The following is a 23,967-nucleotide window of genomic DNA, read 5'->3' on the forward strand; positions in this document are numbered from 1 at the left end:
GTGACACTCTCACCGTGCTTCACCAAGACATTTGATCCAAGCACAGTCTTTTATTATAGGAAAATAATTGCTCTGAACACTATAGAATATTCTCTATATGACAAGCTCCAGTTCTATGGTAAGTGAAATACTTAAAGATCACAACCAATGTCCCTCCAGAAGGAGAAAAGGGAAAAAAAAATTCTCAAACACAAGCAAACATGGTATAAGCAAATGCATGTCTCAAAAGACTTAAAATTGAAAAAGAAAGAAAGAAAAAAAAACCCAAAAAACCCCCAACAACAACAAACCACCACCCCCACCACCCCCCCGCAACAACCAAAAAAGCATGTTGCTAAACAGTTAAATAAGTGTTGCCTTTAAGCCTGAAGTTCAACAATGTGAAGTGGAACATCACCATTCTTTTTCAGTTGCCTCTTTTTATTATTTTTTGTCAGTAGTCGGACTGCTATTGCAAACACCTTCACGACATACAAAAACCAAATTTTTTTCTAATCCAGAATAAGGTAATGATTTTTTTGTTTTTCAATCTGATGGGAGTTGAAAAGTAAAAGAGAAACAGTAAAACTATGACAACAGCACCTTGACATTGTTTTAATTTCAACTATCAGAAGTCAGAAGCAGTAAACATATATACTAACAGACTAAAGATACTGTCTAAAATGTAAACAGAATGTTTTGGTTCAATTTATTTTTCTGAAAGAGGACAGTTTATCATTAATTCACAATTGAAGCAGCATGCAATTTTATTCCTTTTTTTTTTAAATTTTTTATATTTTCAATTCTTGGCAACGGCGACAAACCACAATGTTATGGAGGAATGTAATGCAGACTTTTCTGTTTGCTTGATTTTCTTTTTTTTTTTGGTGTGGTTTTTTTTTTTTGTTTGTTTCTTTGTTTAAACTTGTGCGCAAATGACTATTGTTCCCCTTCAGGTCATGGATATGTTCAATAAATAGATTGTGTAACCACTGAACTGTATAAACTTCAGTCATACATGCAGTCCATAAAATTATTTTTTACCGAATAATTTACCCTGTTATGTATATATACAAATAGATAATTTTGTCTCAATATAATCTATACAACACGAATCCACTATCTTCCCCTTTTAATGGTCAATGTACATACACAAGAAGTGTCTATCCTTATGAAGCGCCAGCCAACTCTCTTTTTGTTATCCATGGTGAGAGCTCTCACGTAAGACTGCGTAGTTCGGCACTGCGAGTTCCAGTGCCTCTTGTCTATGCCCCTGCAGCCCTCCTTTGTGTACCCTTTGGGGTTGCATTTGGTCTCGTAGAAGTATTGCTTCAGCTGGCCTTTGGGCACAGGGACTTTCTCCAGGACGGTGACGGTGGCCCCGGACATGTCCACCGCAGTCTTTTTCTCGGCGGCCGTCACCCACTCGCTGGTGCTGTCGCAGACGCTCAGCTCCCCGCGGCGCGCGGGGTCGGAGTGGCGCCGCACGCGCATGGACATGTTGGCGGCATCCAGGTAGTTTTTGTACTCCTCCAGCAGGAACAGCAGTGGGGGTTCCAAAGGCACTTGGCTGCTTAGCATCACTCGGGATGTGTACAAGTCTGCATCCTTGTTTCCCTCGCTGGGCTGGACGTCCTGCTCCTCGTCTAGAAGCTCCTCTATGACATGCTCAAAAGTGTCTGCCAACGATGTCAGTCCCCTGGAACCGGCACTGGGCCCATTTATGCTCTCCAGAGTCCCGTGGGTCCGGAGACCTGGGTAAGCCAAGCTGCCTTGTCCTCTTAGACTGGCTTCTTTCATTGGGGCAGCTTTCATGCAAGTGAAGTATGAGATAACCATAGTAAAGAAAAGGATGGTCATCACTCTTCTCACTTGGTGGAACTGTAAAAATCAAGAAAAATAAATTAACTTACAAAGTTCGGAGTAATAAAAATTCACCTGACTTGTCACAAGACTGTGCATTTTCTACAGAGGTGTTCTGCATGCAACTCATTACCAGTGATAATGCACACTCTTGTTAAAGAGCGTTCTTTAATCTAAAGTTTCAGAAAAAGCACAGGCTGCAGCACAGGCAACATTTATCTCAGCAACTTGGTTCTTACACGCTAAAATCACTCAATATAAGTATTAGGTTAGATACTACACAGATTCCTTATTTATTGACCAATTACACCTATTCCAAGTAACAGCAAATACAGAACTGCTATTTAGCAATACAACATTTCACCAATAAAAGACAGCTCCACAGCTGTGAGAGGAAAGACTTCCATTTCAAGTGCAAATGTAAATACTTGATTTTGAGGATCTCTCTATGGCAGAAAATAGTTCATCATTCTGCCCACAAAAAAAAAAAAAAAAAAAAAAAAATTACTGAGCAGCACCAGGGTAAACTGCATTTGTGTTTTGAAAGCAATCTTGAAAACACATGAAGAAGCCATACAATTCTGAGGTCCCAGCAGGTCAATTTCTCATCTAAACATAGAAGGTATAGATACATAAATACAGAACAAGAAAATGGCCTGGAGCAGTAAACTTGAGCAGGACAGATCTTTGCATCATGTGAACAGCACGGAAAGGGCATGCTGGAACACAGAGCTGGGAAGAGCTACACTAAAGTGACAGCAGCAGAACCACTGCTCTGTGCTTCTCCAGGGCCCCACAGCACCTGTTTCTCAGGTTATTCACACCTAGCTAGAGCCCAGGGGCCATCATGAAACCCAGCATCACCAGCCCTACTGCCATGCTGAAACACAGCAGTTGGCCTGTTTCTCTCACATTCTGCCCCAAAATCTGGCACGTGTTAAGGGTTTATGTGCATGCTCATCTCTGTCCTCACTGAGAGGGGAGGGGGAGCACCAGAGAGAAGAGCTGGTAAGGCAATTCCTCACCAGGCTTGGAATCAGCACAGCTCACTCCTGTTAGGACTCCCAACCGCTGGGAGCTCACATGAACTCCTTCCCAAGTGCTGCTCAGGCTAGAAATTGTTTCCTCAAGTTCAGAGTAGATGCTGTAAGTCCTGTTACAAGAAGCACCCCCAAATCCTGCAGTGACACAGAGCTATGCCTTCTGTCTGATCCCCAGCACTACTACAACATCTACCACACCAGTTGTTATTTTTTCCCTTCCAATCCCTCTTCTCACCAGTTCTGTTTGCTAGAAAGCAATGGCATTGTTCACATTTTTGAAAAAGCAGCTAATGCATGTTTCAGAGCTTTTGAACTTCATTTGGAAGTACCTCATACTTGGCAACACATGTTGCCAAGTATGCTATTTCTGTTTGCCAACAGGGTGCTATGTAAAAAGACTTACTTTATCTCCAGCAAATGTACTGTGGGAAATGAGCACTCTTATGACTTAACATGGAAAGGCAATTTATCATAAAACATACAAATAAAATGAAATGTGCACTAGAAAGGCAATGCCCAAAATGTACTTAATGAAGACAGGGTGGGAAGTGTTCAGGTTTATGTCCATGCCCCCCTCATCTCCACACCCCCACTAAACAAGATTTTGGCCAAGAATCCTTTCTAACCCAGCATAACTCTTCTTCCATCCCTCCATCCCTCTTCCTGTTTAATAGTGTTGTTGTGGCATAGATTTATTAAGATTAAACAAACCTGACATCTGTGACTCACAGGAATATAGTGTTTGCTCTAACCATGCAGAACATTAATATTTTGCAGTTTTTTTCCTGTTGGGATTTTTAAAACATTCTACAGGGAGTATCAGATTTCTTCCTCAAAGGGGAGGAAAAGAGGCATTACAGAGGTGATTTACAAAAGAAGGAAAAAGATTGCTAGTCTTCCTTTACCAAATGAGAGACAAAACAACTCTTCTTGTCTTGAAGGTGGGTGGCTCAGCTAACATACAAATGTAGAGCCAGTGGAACAGAAAAATAATATTTATACACTCTCTCTTCAGAGAATTGTTTAATATAAAACCTAAAATGAAAAGAACCCCAAACACTCACATCACACTCTGTGGCCACCAGAGCAATGAACAGAAAACAGATCTTCTGGCTCCTAACCAAGTTCCTGTTCTTTTTATGGAAGCAGTGCCAAGAGGTCCTGGCGAGCTCCTGACTCTGTGGTACACAGTCTCTCTGAGCATGAAGGGCACAAGAGAGGGCACAAGGGGCACCAAACAAGCACAGAACAGGGAGAAGTTTGCCCCATCAGGTAAGCACACCAGCTGGAGCTGATCTGTGCTTTTCAAGCTAGACAGGTGAACAAAGCGAAGAACCCTGAAGCAGGCCACATCCTTCACCACTGTCACTGCGCTGTTCACCTTACACGGAGAGAGAACAGAACAGAGGCTGGGCAGCTTCACTCACAATAAGCTGCAAGAAATTGTGTACAACTAGACTCTGAAAAGCAACAATTTTTAGACAGGCATTACCCACATAACATCCTGATGATACACTGCTTAAAATCCAATCCTTTTCCTCCCATTGAAAACTGTAGAAGAGCATGTCAAAGTAAGTTTTAGCAGCACATATTGCCGGCAAGAAACCACAGATGAAACTTCTACTGCCCTGCAAGTGAGCCCCAGACTAAGCCGAACTCCAGAAGTAAGATGTAAAAACATTCTTCTCTCTATCTTGACAGCGACTTGAGCACTATACAGAGTCATCATCTTTGGCAGCAAAATTATATCAAGTGATTTAATACAAGGGTGTAGTATTTTATCACCTGGGAAATATCTTCATTTTAGAGACCATAGCAATTTGTATTAGCAGTTTCTAAAAATCAACTTGTTTAACAGGCTGTAGCAGAATAACGTATCTCATGTCACGGGTAGAATCCCACAACCTTTCAGCTATTGTTGAACTGACACACGAATGCATCTGTGTTGGTTTTACCTGGCTTGATTTTTTGATGAGGAGGGAATAAGCCAGCTACAAAAGTGTTTTTAAAATACCTTTTAAGTTTTGAGCCTATTTTGCCCTTAAAGTATTTCTTCCCAATCCTTACCTCAACTCCTGAGCCCCTCTGAGTTTCCTTTCCCCTCCTCTGCTCAGCTGTAGCAGAGGAGAATGGCTGAAGAGTTTTTTCCTGGGTGCCTGGCAGGACTAATATCCCAATGTAGCACCAATAAGGTCACTGGAACACTTTGGGTGGCAGCTTCCAGTCTTCTTCCTCTCTGTTCTCCAAACACTGAACCTTCACTATTTTGCAAAGATTTAAGATACTGCCTGTCCCGTTACATTGTCTCGTAAGCCCTAAACATTAACATATTGTGCACATCCTGATTATGAGCCAGTCAGTGTGCCGCCCTCTGTGGAAGGTGGACTGGGCTGGGAACACGGGAGAAAACTATTTTCCTATTTTCCCAGCCTGCTACTACCAAGAGTGGTATTGATGCTTTCTGTGCTGGGCACAGCCACCAGGGAGCGGCCTTGCATGGACATGCCCCAGCATTTTTGTGTACATCTATGCTGGTAGACTGAGCCACCATCCCCCATAGAGGCTCACCACTGGAGCAACCTGGCTGATAATGCATGTTCTGAGGGCATCAATACATCTGCATGCCAGACTAACAGGGTAGCCATGACTACTTGTAGTAGGATGTGCACGCAGAAACACACAATTAAAAAAAAAACAAAAAAACCACTGATGTCACAACATCACTCTCTAGTCCTACAATACACCCATTTTCCCTCCCTTCTCAGGTGTAGGAGATTCAGGTCTCTACACCACACCTTCTAGAAACAATAAAGGCTGCAACCCTTCTGCACTCCTGTTCAGCTACACCTCTGGGCATCGAAGATTGCAGACCTCTCTAGGAGAAGAGATCTTGGTCCAGTTGTTGTCCCAGGCACTGAACACCCACTAACATGTACAACACAGATACATACCAGCCTCCCTGAGAGCCTTAAGCTGCTCCCTCGGGACATAAGGTGTGTCCATCCGAAATCACATTTGAGACTAGCTTTGGAAACACTGTCCATTCTAATGGCCACAAAATGTCCCCTCTGCTTTCATGCAGCACAGTGAAGCTGGAGCAATAAAAAGAGGTCACCCACTGGAGTGGATCTCAGGATGATGTGACCTACTTCACAGCCCAATAAAGTCCAACAGTTACAGCTAGAGTAAGGACAGAATTGTGGCAGGCATCTCCACTAATGGGAAGCAGGCTCATTAAATGAAGGTCATGTCAATTAGTTACAGCTATTTTACATATGCAGTCAATTACCTTGCTATACTATTTATTTCAGTATTTGTATTTAATGAAGATTCATCAGGTAATTGTTTTATTTCATTACTTTTAGGTATTTTAAGCAGAAATCCAGCAGCTTAACAGGTTACATTTCAGCAGAGGGACCTAAGGAATAGCTGTGACCATGTACTTGCTCTCCTGCATCCCAATATGTGCCATGTGAGTTGAAATAACTTCCAGTAGTGAATATATTCATGCTTTAATCTCCAGAAAGGATTGCGTGAAGGAAGATAAAATTAGCAGCAAGTGACATTCGTTTTGTGCTTTGCCATTTTCTAAGATCTTTACACAAAAGTTCAATTTACTAAACCCTACTGAATGCCACAGGCATGAGTTTCTGCTTTATGCATCATTACCAGAGTGTGTGAACGGATATCAAAATAGGATGCGTGTCAGCACATGATTTGCAAAGACTAAATGTACTGAGAACAAATAGTATTACCCTTTATCACATGCATAACTGGATGTCTGACACACTCAACTTATCCTCAAGGCTATTTATGCAGCAAAGTATATAATTACATTTTATTACTCCAAATAAAGCACCCATCCCCCAATATATATACATGCACACCCATATTCAATTTGTATTCTTCTAAGTTGGTGCTTCTTGTCAGGAAGAATAAACCTATTTTATTTTTATTCTCATGTTGGTTTTCCCTGAGGTAATGAAATCTACTTAGTCTTAATGCCAGAGATACAGAGACTATGAAGTATTTTGTAGTTCAAGGTAAACAGCAAGAAAATTTACAAACAGTGTTAACTTTAACTAGAACTTTTAGCATGAGAAATTTACTTTCATCTTATGTTGCTAAATACTGTCTGCGGTACAGCTTCTGAGAGCAAAGAAACTCAAGCAATGTCTATATTGGCTCTGGAAAAGCATGCATCGGTCTAAAGGAATATAAGGTATTTTTTGTGGGGTTCCAAGGTTTTATTGGACTCTCTGCTCAAAACATACAGGAATCACAGCTTCTGACAACCAGAGGTGAGAAAGCACCCAAAGAAAATAATGGCAAAATAATAACCCCATGACATCACAGTCCTGATCCTTCACAGAGCCACGTATCAGAGTTTCCTACAGACTTAGCTCATACCTTCCTAGACACTCAAGCAGACCTCAAACGCTCACTGAGCGAGAATTCAGCTGCTTTAATGCGTACAGAGCAGATTCATTGCAAACACTCTTAATTGCATTTAAATTGGCTAAGTGCAGGACCGCAAGGTGTTCCCAGCAGGATCTCTGTTGGACACACTCAGACCCAGTCTGCCCATACCAGTAAACAGGAAGGATGAGTTTTGACAATATGCACAAGCGAAGAAACAGACCAGATTCACAGATGGTATCATATATTTTCAGAGAGACAACTTTAGACAAGATGTGCACTTTTTAAAGATGTGATAATGGGAACTGATGATTGATCCAGTGACACACTGCCTTTGCAACTGTTCATTGCAGCATACCACACTTGGGGTACTCAAACCACAGGAAGCTGTGATTGCAGTTGTACTCAAAGAAACTCAGCTCCCAAAGGAGCCTGTGTGTGCCACCATTCCCATCAAACACAATATGCTTTACCACAACATTTTTTGGCAAGATTTCACATTGAAATCCCAAGGTATTCACTGAAATGTCCTCCACAAATAAAAGCATTACCAACAGGTTTATTTCTGCTTTTCAGAGTACCATGGGTAGAGTAACATGCTGCACATCTATTCCTATGTCACAAATACTGTACAGTAGGGATGATACTCAAAGCCCAAAAATATGTGCATTAGCAAATTCCAATTTCAAAACTGACTTCAGAAATCTGCATTTATCTCTTTAGAGTATACATCAAGGTATGTTCATGACATTACTGTGGTCATTCAGAAGTAACATTAAAGCAAGCTCTGTGAAAGGAAGGTTCACCTATAGAATAGGGTACATACTCCCCTCCCATGAAACCAATCCATTAATTACTCCATGCCAAGATGCCCCCTCCATGGGGGCAGGAAATTACAGTTCTCTAAAATATTTTGCTTCAATGGCCACTAGAGCTTTATAAAAATGCTAATTCAACCTGTGTGCAAAAGAGCATTAAGGCAGAACCTCAGACCTTTGAGCAGCATCTGTAGTTTGTCTTCTGTTTCACTAGGGTTCTTTGGTATGAAATGCTGCACTGAATCATCACAGGACTAAGCTATTCTGCCAAGTACACACATGAAGCTCACAGAGGAGTCAAGGATAATTGGCACCCAGAAGCAGGAACAGAACAGACCATGTTGTGCAATCTAGCACAAGTTGGATCCCTTGAACAGTGACATGTGCCCAGCACCTTGGAACAACCCAGGAGTTCCTGCACCAGTTGAGCCTGGATCTCAGAGTGCTACAAACTATTGAACAACATGTGAAGCATCCCACACATGCATCAGTTTGGCTGCAAGTAGCAGCTTCCTAGGACCTACAGAACATTAGGCACCCAAGAGGAACGAAAGTGAAGACTTGCCAAAGAAAAGAAATGGTTAAAAATCATGATGATCAGATGGAGCAGTAACCAGTCGTTTGGGCAGGCAGTGCTTTCACCAGGGTGAGGAGAGGAGAGCAAAGGCTATTCCTGCTTGTTGCAAGACTCTTACCCTTGCGGAGACCCTGACTGTGTGTGGCACCAATGTAAGACAATGCCTCACTTTTAGCCATAGCCAGTACTTGAAATGCAGCTGTACATTGTGATGTGCATGAACCAGAACTGCTTGTTGTGAGAGCCCTGACAGGTATTAACAGTTCTCCTGCATTTGCTAGTGGAGTTTCAGTCATCTTTTGGCTGTCTGCCCTTGTGTGTGGATTTTTCCTGACACATGCTCAGTCCAGCTGTCAGCACAGCATCTCCATGGAAATAATTTCCGTACACAAGGCAGGGAAGAAAAGCTTACTCTGAGGTACCACAGCACTTCCTGGGAGTATTCAAGTCCAAAGTTACACGGAGCAGAACCACAGCAGAAGTAGAAATCTGTAGGTATGCAGATTTCACCTCAATGTTAACAGAATAATGAGGATTTGTATAAGGATATAAGGATTTGCTTATTGCACTGGGCAGCCAGACCTGCATGTGTCTTGCTGTGACAACAGCTTTATCTTTGGAGATAACACTACTGGAAAATTATGTCAGTATGCTAACATAACTGTACTGAAAACACTTTGGCAAGAAGTGCTCTTTCACCAATGATATTTTACAATGACAATACAGCTTCCCACAGATTTCAAAGCATTATAATTTTCAGCTTTTTTTCCCCCCACCTTTTAAGTGGTTTCATGTTGAAACAAGACTTCTGCACTTCCTATGGCTGGTACTCTATCCCTAATCTATTTTAAAAATCTGGGGGCCAACTTCAGCCAGATTCAGCAGAGGGATACACAGGGTCACCTTGTATAACCAGCATGCCAGCACCTGAGAGTGACCCAAATGAGCTGTTCTCCTCCTCCATCCAGTGTATAGGCTTATGGACTTACACCACTATATTTTCCCTTTCATTATACAAGCTCCACTGAGGGAAAGGGTTTGGAATCCCTAGGAGGAGTGAGGATGGTACATCTGGCATGGATGCAAAGGTTTGAAAACAGTCTTCATTAGTTGTACCGCTCAAGGTACAAACATTTAATGGAATATATAGAAAAAAAGCCACTCCCTGCAGTCTTACAGGAAAAATTAATTTATCCAACTCCTGCATTCTCCCAGCTGTATAATGGTGTAATTTCTTTCACCAAGGAGTGTTACACTGTGATTTCTGTGAATTAAACAGACATTGGAACCTTCCCTTTCCTAATTAAAAAAGAGGCTACATGGTTCCTGACTTTTCATACTTGCCACCAGATATACCAGATTGTGGCATCATGGGGAATTATATCCACAAAAATTATGGAAGCTCCTTGAAGCAGTAAGTTCCAGTGGACCTAATCTAGTGGACACGATCCCTGCCTGGTATAAATCCACAGTGTTTCATTCATAGATTTATACCAGTTGCAAAGGTGACCAGTATTTATGTGGTCAGAAAATCAGATTGGGTCACAACCTAAACTATAGCTAATAGCTGTATCAGAACAAAATGTGATAGGTTCCAGCAAAGCAGCTTCCTCAGGACTCCTGAGGGATACATGGATATTTGGTAACACAGTTTAATGAGAAAGGAAAAAACCGTTCTAGGTGCGCAGGCTAGCTCTTCTCTTCCCTCACTGATAAGCACATAAACAGCCTGGACACGTCTATAAAGAGAAGTATGCAAAATCCAGCCCAACACCACCTAATCTTCCTCACTTGGGTGTCCCATTTCATGCATAATCCCCCACTGAAGAAAGTGGCTTTGCTGTCAGCAAAGCACTGTTCTCACTGTAAGAGCCCTTAAGCTCCGAAGGGTAGGTTTGTATATGAGATTTCAGTCTTTAAATAAACACGTCTCTAGAAAAACTTCAATACCTGTCCCTTCATGTAAGCAGATCCCACTATGCTGCAGGGAAGGACAGCTTCTCTTCTAATAGCTGGGGGTGGGGGAGGAAAGAGAAAGTTAAAGCAAGAAACAATAAATTACACAATTAGTCTTGGAAACAGCCAAGTATTCTCCCTCTCCCAAACATCTCCACAACATAACAGAATAGCTGTAGAAGTCACCATCCTATTCAAAATCAAAATCAAAAATGTCACACCAGAGATAATTAGTAGTGACAGAGAGGAGAAGAAGTTGCCAAAGCTAAGAAATCTGGTACTAAAGCTGTTGTGACTCTCCAATTGTACAACGCTTTTTGGAGAATGTGCTATCAAAGCCTCCAAAGTGCTTGCAAACACTGAATCCCAACATCCTTAGGTGAGAAGGAACTGCATCAGAAACTGTTTTGCCTCTGGGTAGCCTAAAGCCCACAAGTATTTTAAACATTTTACCCCAGATCGCAGCAAGTCACTGCTGAAACAGAGGAGAACAGGGGAGCTCTTGCTCAAAACCCCTCAATTCAGCCACTACACAAAGCTGCCTTTACCACGTGTACCACAGGCCTATTTTGCTAATCTCTCCACGGCAGTTTAGATGCCTGACACAGAAAGATGCTGATTAAAACCTTAGGGGTAGTACTTTGAATACATATGCTAGCTCACTTCCATCTGTGTCATTATTAGTTCCTGACTGGAGGTTAACTATAGGGCATGTTGTCACGAGCCTAAGGTGGGGTGGCAGAAACTCCTGCTATTGCCATATGGCTCTTTGTTTCTGCTTGCATTTTTCAGCTTTTAGCCTCATGCTTCCAATTTGGAGGCTCGAGCACTACATAACAAAGAGCAACAAGGAAAACAAAACTAGGTTTAAAATACAAATATTCTTCACCATTAAAACCTCTAAGTTAGATTTGAAATGCAACACAAGTTCCTATCTCATCGAGACCAGAGACTGCTTTTACCTGCAGCAAACTTGTTGTGAAATTTGGGGAAGACCTGTTCCCATAAAGAATAGGGAATAAAGAATTGCACAAGCAGGTATTTACCAGCCCTACAAACAAAAACCAAGTAGCTTTGCAAGTACCAAGGGTCATCTTTAATTTAGATAAAATGGAGAACAGCAAGGTTATGCCTACTTGTAATAGGGGTAGCAGCACCATCACCATCACAGCACTAAAAGGAAAAAAGATGACTGAGTTCCAGTCATCTTTATTCCCAATGCACATTCACAGATCCAGCTTTATGTTAAAATACCAACGGCTCAATGCTGTCCTTAAAAAAACTATGGGTCGTGTTTTGACGTATGCCTGATCACGACAAATTACAAAATATGCACAATATCAGCAGTTCCCCTGCAGCCATTTTCTAGTGAGCACAATTTGAATACTAAAAGGTCTAGTGGTGCTTTGCAACTGAAGACTTGCTCCTAAGTGTTTAATTCAAAGGAGATATGGAAGTTATTCATTGTGTTTTCTAGGTCTCACTGCATACCTGTCCTTCCATTAGCTAAAGGCAGGGAAAATGATTTACAGTATTTCCAAGCAAAAGAGTCTGTAAATTTTGTAACAGTTACAGGAATCAGAGCAGGTTAAAAATATACAACCATTTCCAAGTTAGACAAAATTGATTAAGAACTAGGTGATATGACTTCATGCTTGAAGTTTATTGACTTCAAGATGTTGCCTACAGGTTTGTCACTCTCAAAGGTAGACTTCTTAGAAGCTTAGACTTCTAACTAACTTATTCTTAAATATTACTTCTACCTTTTTTTTAAATGGAGGCACGTGGAATTCACTCATTCTTTTGCAACAACCTTGTTCATTGGTAACATTGCTCCTGCTTTTGCAGTTACAATGGCAAAAAAGTTTTGCACAGGGGACAGCAGAAATTTATCATTAGTGCAAAATCAAGAGAGAAAAAGGAGTAAAATGAGTCTTTCAAGGAAGGCAGCTTCATTCCTTGTTTTAAATTCATGTGCCAGTCATTAGCCTTTAAGGGGAAAGCTCATTTCCAGACATCTCTTTCTAGTCAAAAACTCTGTATGTCTGTGGAAGATGTAAAGAAGCACCTGCTTCTTCACTTTGCACCATTTTATTGGCATCCATTTGCCAGTGCCACAACAGTAAATACTCTGTGGCTGTAATGACATGAGTCCTTCTTTGCCTCCCATGAAACAAAAACAATCCTTCACCAGTCTACAAGACAAGCTGACAACAACAAAAAAATCATGACATTGACATAAATGGTAGTGTTTATATCTAGAAAAGCAAAAATGCAGAACTTCAGATGTGTTTATTTCTAGTTGTGGTTCAACCCATTATAAAGATAAAGGGTGGTCATGGTGTTCAGAAGGACACTCATAGCTCACCACACTTTCCTGGCACGGGTTCTGGTTAAATCACTCTTGCCAGCTCCAACTTGTTATTGAATTTGCTTCCTCCTCACAGTGGCTTTCTCAGTACAAATTATATCAAACAGCATTTCTCTCTCAGCATTTACAGCTCAGTCAAACTGGATTATCAACTCAGAAGGAATGTAAATAGGAAGAGAAGATCCAAGTCTTAATGGAGGCAGCCAGAAGGCAGAATTACCTAGAAATACTTCAGAACAAGTACTGTCACTCATCTCAACAGCATCTACACACTGTTGTGTCAGAAACACAGTGGAGCCACAACCAACACCAAAGAAGGCTCCAGCCATCTGCTTTTTATTGGTCCTCAGTACAACCTTTTATACTCTTGATCTTGCATGGATTCCACCGGTGCGCCCTCTGCTCCCTTTGGTGATTGGTCAGCACACCTGGGAACTCCACAGCTCATTACCTTTAATAGTGTTCACCTGTCCTGCACAGCTGTAGCTGTTGGGGATGAGGCTGGGCAGGACAGGTGAACACTCCCAATCACCACAAACTCTGTACCCACAACACTTCTGTGCTACACTAAGACCTATGACTAAGGGCAGAGGTTGTCTTTACTAATCCAGCTTTTCAACAAAGTTTAGATTTCATTTCTTTTCTTCTCAGTGTATCATGTACTGAACACTCTACATGGCTAGTGTAAAGATGGATAAACTAAACCATATGGATACTAGATGTTGCACCAAGCTTAAAAAGTAAATGACTAAGGAATCCAGAGATCAGAACCTTTAATTTCTTGATCAAGATGAAACAGGATTGCTCCAGGAACAGTTTTTAAAAAAACAGGATTTAGATCACATTAGATAAGGCACAATATGCACACAAGATTAAGTTTAACTCACTTTTAAAAGATATATAGTAAAGGATTCTGGGTTGAGTCTTTTACATGCTGAATTAATAAAGAGCATATTGCTCAAGGTTTTGCCTAGTTCAGTTTTTTCCCAGATTCCTCCTGCATTCATGCAAGGCCTTCTTGTAACTCAGTGCACATACCGGAAAGGTTGAGGCTGATGTGGAATTCCAGTGAGCCAAGAACAGTTTTTCAAACTCTAGTTTGCTATTACAATTCTCACGCACCCTGATATGGTATAAGCAGTTTGCAGTTGCCTCCTGACTTGTGGCAAATATCCCTGCATCACAGCTTCCCACAGGAGAATTCTGTTCCCTCAGAAGTTTTGGATTAAGCTCTTATCCCAATCTCACTGACAGACTTCAAATATATTAAGAAATGTAAAAAAACATCACCTGGGAAGTAACACAGTACATGCAATTACCTAGCAGGTCATATTTTTGGGGCTCTGTGAGATGATGTTATCAGCTCCAGGTTTAGTTGTGTTGGTTTGCTTATTCCAGTAGGCATTTGATAGCTGAGAGCTAGCAGTTATAAAAGTTCCAAAACGTACTGTGTCTCTAAGAGTCAAACAGAAATAACTGAGCATGAGATGAGGAGTTCAGGGGGTAAAAAAGGCTCATTTTTCCTGTAATCAGGAAACAATTAAGTAGGGAGCACGGCTTTTCTCTAAAATACAGAGGAAGAAACTGTTATAGCAGTTTGATGTACAAAACAAAAAAACAAGGAGCAGATACTACTGTATTCTATGTTGCCATATTTGAGATAGTAATAAATAGCTACATAATTCAACTTAACTTTGATACTTAATTTTTAAATTTAGAAAATTCTTAATCTAGTGAAACCAGTCTAAAGGCTGCTAGGTTCATACAATTGGGGAAATCACTTTTTTCTATTCCAGCAAATATATACTAAAGGACAGTCCCCAACAAGTAGACTTCAAAGATGGGATAGGGAACAAAGCAACCTTCAACTGAACTCAAATCCTTAAATCCTAATTCTACATTGCATATTATTGGTGTAGGCTTTACAAAGGCTATGGAGCTTCAGCAGCAGCTGCACCAAACCCTTATAAATCTGACTTGCAAAAAACTTCTTTAGGAGCAGTCTAAATTAAATCAGCAAGTGCTTTACTGAAAGTGATGCTTCTTTGCTTACCTACTTAAGCCACACAAGGAAGACTGTATAAAACTTACTTACCTGCTTCATTAGAACAGGATTCACAGGTAATCATCAATTACAGGGCCAAAAGAATCTGCACTCATACATTAAATCTATACTGGGGAGTAAGGACTGGGACTGACTCATTTTCAAGGTGCAGGCTCCCTTGCCAGAGGCAGCCCGAGCACCCTGTGTGGTTCGTGCATCTCTAGATGGCAGCAGCTGCTCAGATTTTGAGATACTGTAAGATGCTTATCTCAAATTTAGCAACCAGTATCCTTCCATCCTCCTAGAATTGCCTTTCCCAACGTGAAATGTGACCCCCTCCCCCATTTCTTCATAATTTATAGTAGTCTGTAGCTGAGTCACAAGGATTTCTGCATTTTCCTAAACAAGTACACAAGAAAATAAATGAACTGCCAAAGGATTTAGGTAATTTATAGCGTAAAGCATTGAGAGCTTCTAGTCGATCAAAGGACTCAGAGAAACAAATATAAGAACAATCGTGCCTTCTGTTCTCCACAAATGCCACGGCCAGAAATAACTGTCCTAATTAACTGGTTTCAGAACATGACTTCTCTGAAAAATACAATATTCTTACCAAGGAAAGTATACAACTGCTGCAGCCTTATGGCAGCTGTCAGCAGGGCATGAAAAATCACTAAATGAAGTTTCCTTTTGCTGCCTCTGGTTGTGCATGGTACTCGTCTTTAGACAGCTGGATCTATTCATGGTGCCTAAATGATGCTGTAAGGGGACATTCCTGTACCCCTGGTATCAGTATCAGTGTTACCAAGAATTACAATCACATCAGGCCAGTACCATCCCAGCCAACCTCTGTCCACAGGTTATAAAGGGCAGACATTGTACCTGAGATGAGGTTGGCTTTTTTTCTTTTTGGTAAGACTGTTGCATGGTCAGTCATGCCCACAGCATTTCCAGTATTCCAGACAGTTTTGTGTTCACTGTTGCTGTTGGGTGTAGCAGTTGAACTCCACCAGTCCACAGCTGCCTTACAGTGAGGTCCTGAATGTTGAAAAGGAGAAAAGGCTGAGCCTCACCCTACAGATCACCTACACTTCATACACAAGACTGTTTGCCCTGTTCCACATGGACAACTCCTGCAAACAGTGTTCCTCCCTGGACTGCTCAGCACCTGGAATTGTTAACATGCAAATTTAGGGTGCCAAGGCAGAATTGCCTATATGCACTGCACAGCAAAATCTGTTATTTATTGTTTGTATTACAAGGGCGGTTACAAGGTGAGTTCTTGTTGGGTACCAGAAAGAGCAGACAGGCAAGGCTACCTCTGCCTCAAAGAGCCTGCAGCCAAAGGTAAGAGTGAATAGTAGATGGATAAGAAAAGACAGTAAGATTTGTGAGCTGACAGACAGGGGCACAGCCTACCAGCCCCATCCCAACTCATGTACCAGGCAGTTCACTCAGTGCACACCTGTGCTGCTTCCTAAAGGGCTATCACAGCTTTCAAGGGCTGTTAAAGAACCTTCCCTGCTGGAACTGAAGACAGTAGGTTATTGGTTAACAGTTCACTTCAGCAACACACAAAACCAGCTTAGCTTCAGTACCTTTAAAAGCTTCCTTTTAAAGGGTGTTTACAACTAAGGATTACCAAGAATACCAGCGTATGAACTGATCTAAGAAATGATTGAGAGTTTCCCAATTAAGCAGCATTTCAGCTATTTAGAAGAAACCAAGTGCTCACAACATATGCTTGAAAACAGGTCAAGACAAGTTGGCAATTAACCTATTAAAGCACATATCCTTCTAGTGGAGCCTCCAACAATTCACACAATGCCTCATGTGAGATTTCTAGTGTAGGCACAGGGCACATTGTTAGAAGAACTTTTCAGCCTTTTATACAAACCAGGAAGGCAGGTATGATAAATACCTTGGTTTTTTTTTAATAGGACCGTAGTTATTGCACAAGTCACTCAGTGGAGTGACTTGTTTCTCCTCTTCATGCAGTGCTTACCCATAGAAGGGCTGAGAGGGTCTCCTTATTCCAAGTTTCTTGTGACCTGCTTTTATATGTGCACTCCCTGAGAGAATTCTTATCTGAACAAAATGTGCAGCTTATGGGTTTTCCTTACAGCAACAGCAGAGTAAGAGTTGCACAAATGCTTCAGCTACTGCAAGGACTTTTTAAGTGCGGCCACTTTCAGCTCAGCACTATCATGCATACAAAGCTTTTAAGCAAAAGCCCAGAACCTTATTTTCCCCTGTATTTTTTTTCACATATTAACAAGCCTTTAAAAACCTTTGCATCTGTGCACTACATTTTGTAGAATTCCAGCATATTGCAGTACTTCCCAAGCACTACTGTTACAACATAATGCCTTGCTGCTTAACAGCCTGAAGTTACACTTTTTTTTCAGTTTAGTCTTGCTCTGTCCAAGACAAAAGTCCTTTCCCATCTTCCTCCACCATTATATCTGGATTATTCAGATAAAATGCTCTTCATCTTTCTGACCTGGTTTACCCTGATTTCACAGCCACACAACAACAGGATCTACCCAGCAGTTCCAGAAAGCAGAGAGCACTTGCAGCTTGAACAGAAGGCGCACTGCTTACAAATGGGTTTTCCCAGACAAGGTTCAGTGAAGCTGAACATTAGTGGTAGTACTACAGCAGAAAATAGATATGTTAGAGTTGAAAAAGAGGCGCTGCTTTGCTCTGAGACCCAGGTGAGGGACGGCACTCATTCCTGCAGAACAGCACTGCCTGTCTCCTCCCTTCCCCGGCTCTGTTTACACAGCCAGTGCCCTGGAACGCTGCGCACAGGAAGCCGCAGCATCCCCCGGCAGCTGCTGCCTCCTCTCACACGCCAAACTACGGGATCCGCAGCGTGCCTGACGCCAAGAGCATCCCCTCTGCTGACATCCTTCCATCCCCACACCAACTCAGGGCCATCACTGGGCTGGAGTTCTCACATGAGGGCTTGCAGACAGCAATCAGCCTTGTAAGCAGAGCCCACGACTGACACAAACGCGCTACCCAACACAAAAGAGCAGGCAGGTCTTACTTAGGACAGCCACTCGTGTTAACAGAGCAAAGTTCTCACTTTTGTGACCAAAAGGCCATTAAAACTTGGTGCTGTGAAAGTTCCTCCTGCCCACAAGCAGGCGGCTCATTATCCAGCCCTTTGCTTGTATCTGTAGACAACCAAAGAAATTCATCTTATCTGTTTATCACCATGAATTAAAGATTACAGAAATACTGGCTGAAGAAAAATGCATTGCCAGGATAGATCCTTTGCATTCATTAGAACTGTGTTACTAGAAACATAAATAAGTAATGACTATTGATCTTGCATAACCTCAGAAGAGCAAACTACAATAAACTGAGAGGAAAAGGACAGATCTTAACTGGAATGTACAAACCAAGACACCAACAGCACCTCTTAAAAACAACCAAGTAAAGCAAGCGTTGCCCACAGCTGTGACACCTCATGCTTTTAATACTAGGGGAAAAAAAAAAAAAAAGAATAAATCTGTGGGACGGCACAAGGTTCCCAAAGTATTAATTAAACCTCTACTGAACAAATTTACCATGTAAGCCCAGGGTTTTTTCCTGGGTGCGGGCGTGCCTGACCCCGATACGAATCCACAGCGGGGGGGTCGAGGCTAGTCGCCGCTCCTTCCCGAACCGACACCTCCGGCCGCTCCGTGCGCCGCCCTGCCTTCCCCTCGCAGCCGGCGGCACCGGCGGGCTGCCCGCGCCCGCGGATGCTGCAAGGGGACGGGCGGAGGAGCAGGCGCCCGCGGCACCGGCTTCCGGAGACGGTGACGGGCATGCTTCACATTCCAGCGACGGTCCAGCTTCAACAAGTGCATCGCGCCCCTCCCTGACGGCACCCGGCCCACCCCGCACCCCGGCTACTCCGCGCCGCCCGCCCTACGGCCGGGCCCCGCCGCTCCGGCCCCACAGCCGGGCCCCGCCGCTGTCGCACCACGGCCGGGCCCCGCCGCCGCTGCCGCCCCCAGGCCCCGCTGCCACCGCCCTCCGGCCCCGCCGCTGCCCCGTCACGGCCGGGCCCCGTCGCCGCCGCCGCCGCGCACGGAGGGAGGAGGCCGAGCCGCCGCCCCGCCGCGCGCCCGCCGCCAGGGGGCGCGCCCCGCCGCTCGAGGTGCCCCGCCGCGCCCCGCGCCGGGCGTCCGCCGCCGTCGGGGAAGCGCCGCCGGGCCCCGCGCTTCGCTGGCCCCGCACCGCCGGCAGCGCGCTCCCGCTCCCGCCCGCCCCGGCCAAAGCCCCGCCGGGCACCGGCCGCACTGACAGGTGCGGGAACAAAGGGGCGCAGGGCGCGCCGGCCCTCGCCCGCCCTTACTGCTCCCCGACGCCTGTCGCCGGCCGCCCGCACCCCCTGCCCCCGGCCCCTTAAGTTTCCCGGCGGGGCGCCGCGTACCTTGTCGTCCACACAAAGCCTGTCCGGGTCCCCTCCGGGAAGTTACATCCTCTCCCGGGCGCCCAGTCCCACCGACCGCCTCCCGCCGCCTCGGCAACACAGGCGGCGTCTCAAGTGTCTCATCAAAGCTTTATGAGGGGCGGGAGGGCAGCGCGGCCGGATCCCACGCTCCCGCCGCGCAGCCGGAGCCTCCCGGCCCAGCCCCGCCGCCTTCTCCTCGCCGAGCGGCTTCGCCCCCGGCCGGCGGCTGCGGCGGCCGTAGGCACCGCGCTGCCCCGCTCCGAGTCTCCGCACCGCCTCCCGGCCCCGCCACCGCCCCCGCCCCGCCCGCCCGGCCCCGCTTCGCTCCGCTCCGCTCCCCCGGCGCTTCCCGAGCGGGGCGGGGGGGGGGTGTCGGTCCGCCCGCGGCGGGATATTGGTTTACTCCGCCGGGTATTAAGCAAGCCCAATCCATTTAAATATCGCTCCCGCGCTGACCTCTCCGTAGTTCGCCTATTAAGAATGCAATCAAGATAATAACAGGCATTGCTTATTAATGAGCGCCCCAGGTAACGTTACACCGGTGACTTTCTGCAGGCGCCCAGCGGGAGCTCAGTCCCGGCGGTCCCGAGGCGGCTCTGCCCAGCCCGGGACCGGGACGGGACCGGCACCGGGACCGACAGCGGGGCCGCCCGTCGTATCAGCGCCCGCCGGTGGAGTCGGGGCCGAGCGCGGAGCCCGAAGATGTCGGGCGGAACGGGCGGTTCGGCTCTGCCCGGCCGCCCGCGGGGAGCATCCTTTACCCCCTGACAAAAATCTGTTTATCCATCTCCTCCTCCTCCTCCTGCGCGTGCAGCGAGCACAGTAAATTATTGATAGTGGAAATTGAATGGCGGAGGCAATAATGGTATCCCCTGATTGACTGGCTTCATTTGATCTCGGTAAAGACAGAGGGATGGCACGCTCCGGGCTGGGCTGGCTGCGGCGAGCGGGAGCGCACGCATGTGCCAGCGGCAGGAACGAGCCGTGGAGAAGAGCTGGCTTCACCTCTTGCCTGGCATGGGCTCTGGTAGCCTCGCCTCTTCCCTTCCCTCTTCTCTCACAGGCAAAATTGGAAACAGCTGATTTTCAGGAGAAGCTAGCACAACTCTTTCACGAATTGGTAAAACACGTATTTTTCTACACCTCAAAGCCTGCCTGCCATCTAATTTGCAATTAATGCCGAAGGCCCATTCACTCCACGCACTTGTGAAAATTTATTTATCCTAGGAGAAATGTGTGCAACTCATTGCTGCCCTCAGTCAGTGTAATTGCCTGTGTGCTTTTGCTATGAAACACCTGCATTTATCAGAAAAGTAAAGAAAATAACAGAGGTGTTTGAAATTTGAGTACACCTAAGGCATTCCATATAAATCAGCTTTTAATATATATTAAAGGAAAGATTCCTGGTGGTTAATAACCTTTGCAGCTTTAAGAACTTTAAAAAAAATCATGCTCAAGTACCACATCACCATCCTTCTTGCACTTGGGGGTTTGGTTTTGTGTGTTTGAACTAAAAATGTCAGCGAGCGTGAAGACAGTTCTACCTCTTTTTGTCTCAGTGTTTTCCAGTCCAAATCTATGCAATTTATGAGAAAGGAGACATTTTCAAAGCCTTCACTAACAGCCTGGGCCTGAGGAATCATGTCCAGCCCTTGCTGGCTGATAAATAGTCACTAATCCAGGTAGCTCTTCAGGCCAAGTCCTGCTCTACTATTTCTGTGTTATTCAAAATCTGCCATTTGGGATACATGAACCATTCCTTTCCCCACTCTGATAGACCAGTATAGGCTTACAACTCCCAGCAACAATGCCAGGTGGATATTCCAAATCTGTGGTTGTACCTGGAATTTGCAAAATTGATATATACAGTTTTAGCCTTCGCTCTACAGTCCTGCTTAACTTTCCAGGTATGACTGTGTTAGTGTGGGTACCTGATGTCACCAAGGTAGCATAAGCATATTTTCAGCAGCCTTTTTGCACAGTCACAAAACTGCACAGTTCCAATATTCCATGTTTATAAGGTGGTGAGTGCAAGTATTTGCATGATCTAGCAGACAAGTTAAACAGCAGCAGGGGAGGCTACTTTAATCAGCTGTAATGTAATACATTGCACACTTCTTATTCCTGGAGGAAAGGCTCTTCTGCTAGGACACTATACATGCAGATGAGCAGCAGCAAATATCATGCTTTAGAAACACTGCTGGCTTTTTCTCAGGTGTGAAGGAGAAGGGATACACTCTGAAAAAAAATTTGCTTGCAATCAGATTTTTTTTTTTTTAATTTTGGAAAGGAAGCATGTTACAGACAGCCTGACAAGTGCTCACTCTGTGGGAAGCGCTTCAGCTCAGCTCTGCTGAGAACATGAGGACCATTAATTCCATGCAATCATGAAATTCCCACTTTTCTCTGCTACAAACATGTTGCCTTTTGCATCAGTGTAGAGATTTTCCCAGGGGAGAGGTGTGGTCAGAGGAGCTGCTGATTCTTGCTGGTGTAATCAGCCCTCAGAGCATTATTACCAGCCAGTGCTTGATTACTCAGAAAATGAAAAATAGCGTAAATAATGACGTGTTTGGATTTTTAATGCACATGCAAGCTGTATTCCATATTGTTAAATCAGACCTTGACTTCCAAGAGAATTTTTATGAATGAACCCCCAAAAATTGTGTCTTCAAGGTATTAGTTTATGAAGCAACTGATAGTCCTGGGGACATGGGGACACTGCTCTGGTTGGAGCTCCATTCCTTAGTCCATAAAATGCTCTCTAAATTTGGAGATTACATGAGCCCTCCCCTTTGGGATTTGTGGCATACATAGGATGCAAAGGTCAGGCATCCTGATGTTTTCTGGGTAGACCCAATAGGAGTTCTCTCTTGTTGTTTCTTCCAGCTATGTTTTCCCCATTCGGATTGCACAGATGTAAGAGGCTCTTGAAAACAAAGTCATACCACATTGCATGAGGAAGAAAAGGTCAGGCAGATCCTTTTCTGGTGGTTTCAGATAATTCAGTGTATCAAGCCTCTTTGTGCTGTCCCAGTATGACCACTCTAAGCATTCACCTTGGAACTATATGTTTTTCCTATTCATAACTAATTAGAATAATTTTTTGCATACACAAATCATACTTCACCATTTTCCAAACAGCAGCAGGGAAAGAGTATGAGTTGTCAATCAATAAAATGTTGATTTATCCCTGAAGTAATATTGCTTGCAGGAGGGTAAGACCATTGCTTTTTGCTGAATTCAATTTAAACTGTAGCATAGGCACTAATGATACTGTGGATACTATAAAGAAGAAAGCAGAAGCACGCACACCTGGTTTCTGTCTCAGTGGAGGTTTATGCATTATAGTGATTGATGTATGAGGTCCAAATTTACTGATAAACTAATTATATGATAAAGTAGTTTGTGGGTCTCTTAAATTTCCCCATTGCAATTGTAGGAGAAGCCATATAGAAGTCAATATTTGAAAAGAGTAACATTCATAAAAGGTACATAATTAGACAAAAGGATGCGGGTGATTGAATCTCCCCTCCCCCAGACTGTCTTTACACTCCCCATTTTATTCACGTACCATCTTGTCCTGTTTTTGAATGAGAAAAAGGTCAAGAAACTGTAATTTGGAATTCTTCTCACTTGGCTGTCAGGAAATATAAACTAATCCTGATTTAAAAAAGGACAATGCTATTGATGTACAAGGGTTTTGATGCTACAGGGTTTTTTTTTTCTGTTTAAAATTTTAATTGGCTGAAGTAATTCCTTATATCATTACAAGCATTTTATATTTGGTTATGTTTATTCATATTTCCTAGTTACCTTTATTTGCTATTTTTTTCACATTAAAGAGATGGAAAATTCATGGAAATAAACTTTTCCAATTCCAGCAATGCTAAATTATATTCCCAGCCAGAGTTGCAGACATGGTGCATTTGTAGGATGACTGGGCTATGATGCTGCTCTACAACAATTCAGTGGCTGCAGCACACACAAGAAATGCTCCACACCAACATCAGTGCACTGGAAAAACTTCAGCATCTTTGAGGACCAAGGCCAAATTCTGTGTAACTTTGTAAAATCTTCGTATTTTAGAGGCCTTGACTGAGAGATGAGAGAAAGATGGTGGGTGGTCACTTACCCAGCTTTCCCCTTGCATTTAGGGGCTGGCCAAGCTGTGGGCACAGCCCCTGCCAGCCCTCAGTGTTGTATGTCAATGCCCCGGGGCTGGTGGCTCTTCTATCTCACAAGCCCAAGGTTTACATTGCTTCAGCCTACAGAGTTGCTGCTGTTCTGGTCTGCAAGCAGCTTGCTGGGTGACCAGAACAGACCCTTACAGTGCCTTAAATAGTGGAGGGTAGCTGCTCTTAATTTCAAGCATAATTTCACCTTCAGTGAACAACATTTCTTGAGAGGCCTCATTTTAGCAGGGAAAGTAGAAGTGAAA

General features: G+C 43.9%; 1 protein-coding gene across 2 annotated transcripts; it reads right to left on the reverse strand.

Annotated features, from left to right (window-relative positions):
- Positions 1 to 341: 341 nt before the first annotated feature.
- On the reverse strand, positions 342 to 19,700 carry BDNF (brain derived neurotrophic factor). 2 transcript variants are annotated; one of them, XM_030240820.2, is made up of 2 exons: positions 19,506 to 19,700; positions 342 to 1,860 (listed from the first exon to the last, which is right to left on the reverse strand). In XM_030240820.2, the coding sequence occupies exon 2, from the start codon at positions 1,837 to 1,839 to the stop codon at positions 1,099 to 1,101; it is 741 nt and encodes a 246-aa protein (XP_030096680.1). In that variant the 5' UTR covers positions 1,840 to 1,860; positions 19,506 to 19,700; the 3' UTR covers positions 342 to 1,098. The 2 variants fall into 2 exon arrangements, with proteins under 2 accessions (XP_030096680.1, XP_030096679.1); XM_030240819.2 differs by lacking the exon at positions 19,506 to 19,700 and adding an exon at positions 18,652 to 18,781.
- Between the last annotated feature and the right edge of the window lie 4,267 nt (positions 19,701 to 23,967).

This window comes from Serinus canaria, chromosome 5 (genome assembly GCF_022539315.1).
Source record: "Serinus canaria isolate serCan28SL12 chromosome 5, serCan2020, whole genome shotgun sequence".
NCBI classification, from domain to species: Eukaryota; Metazoa; Chordata; class Aves; order Passeriformes; family Fringillidae; genus Serinus; species Serinus canaria.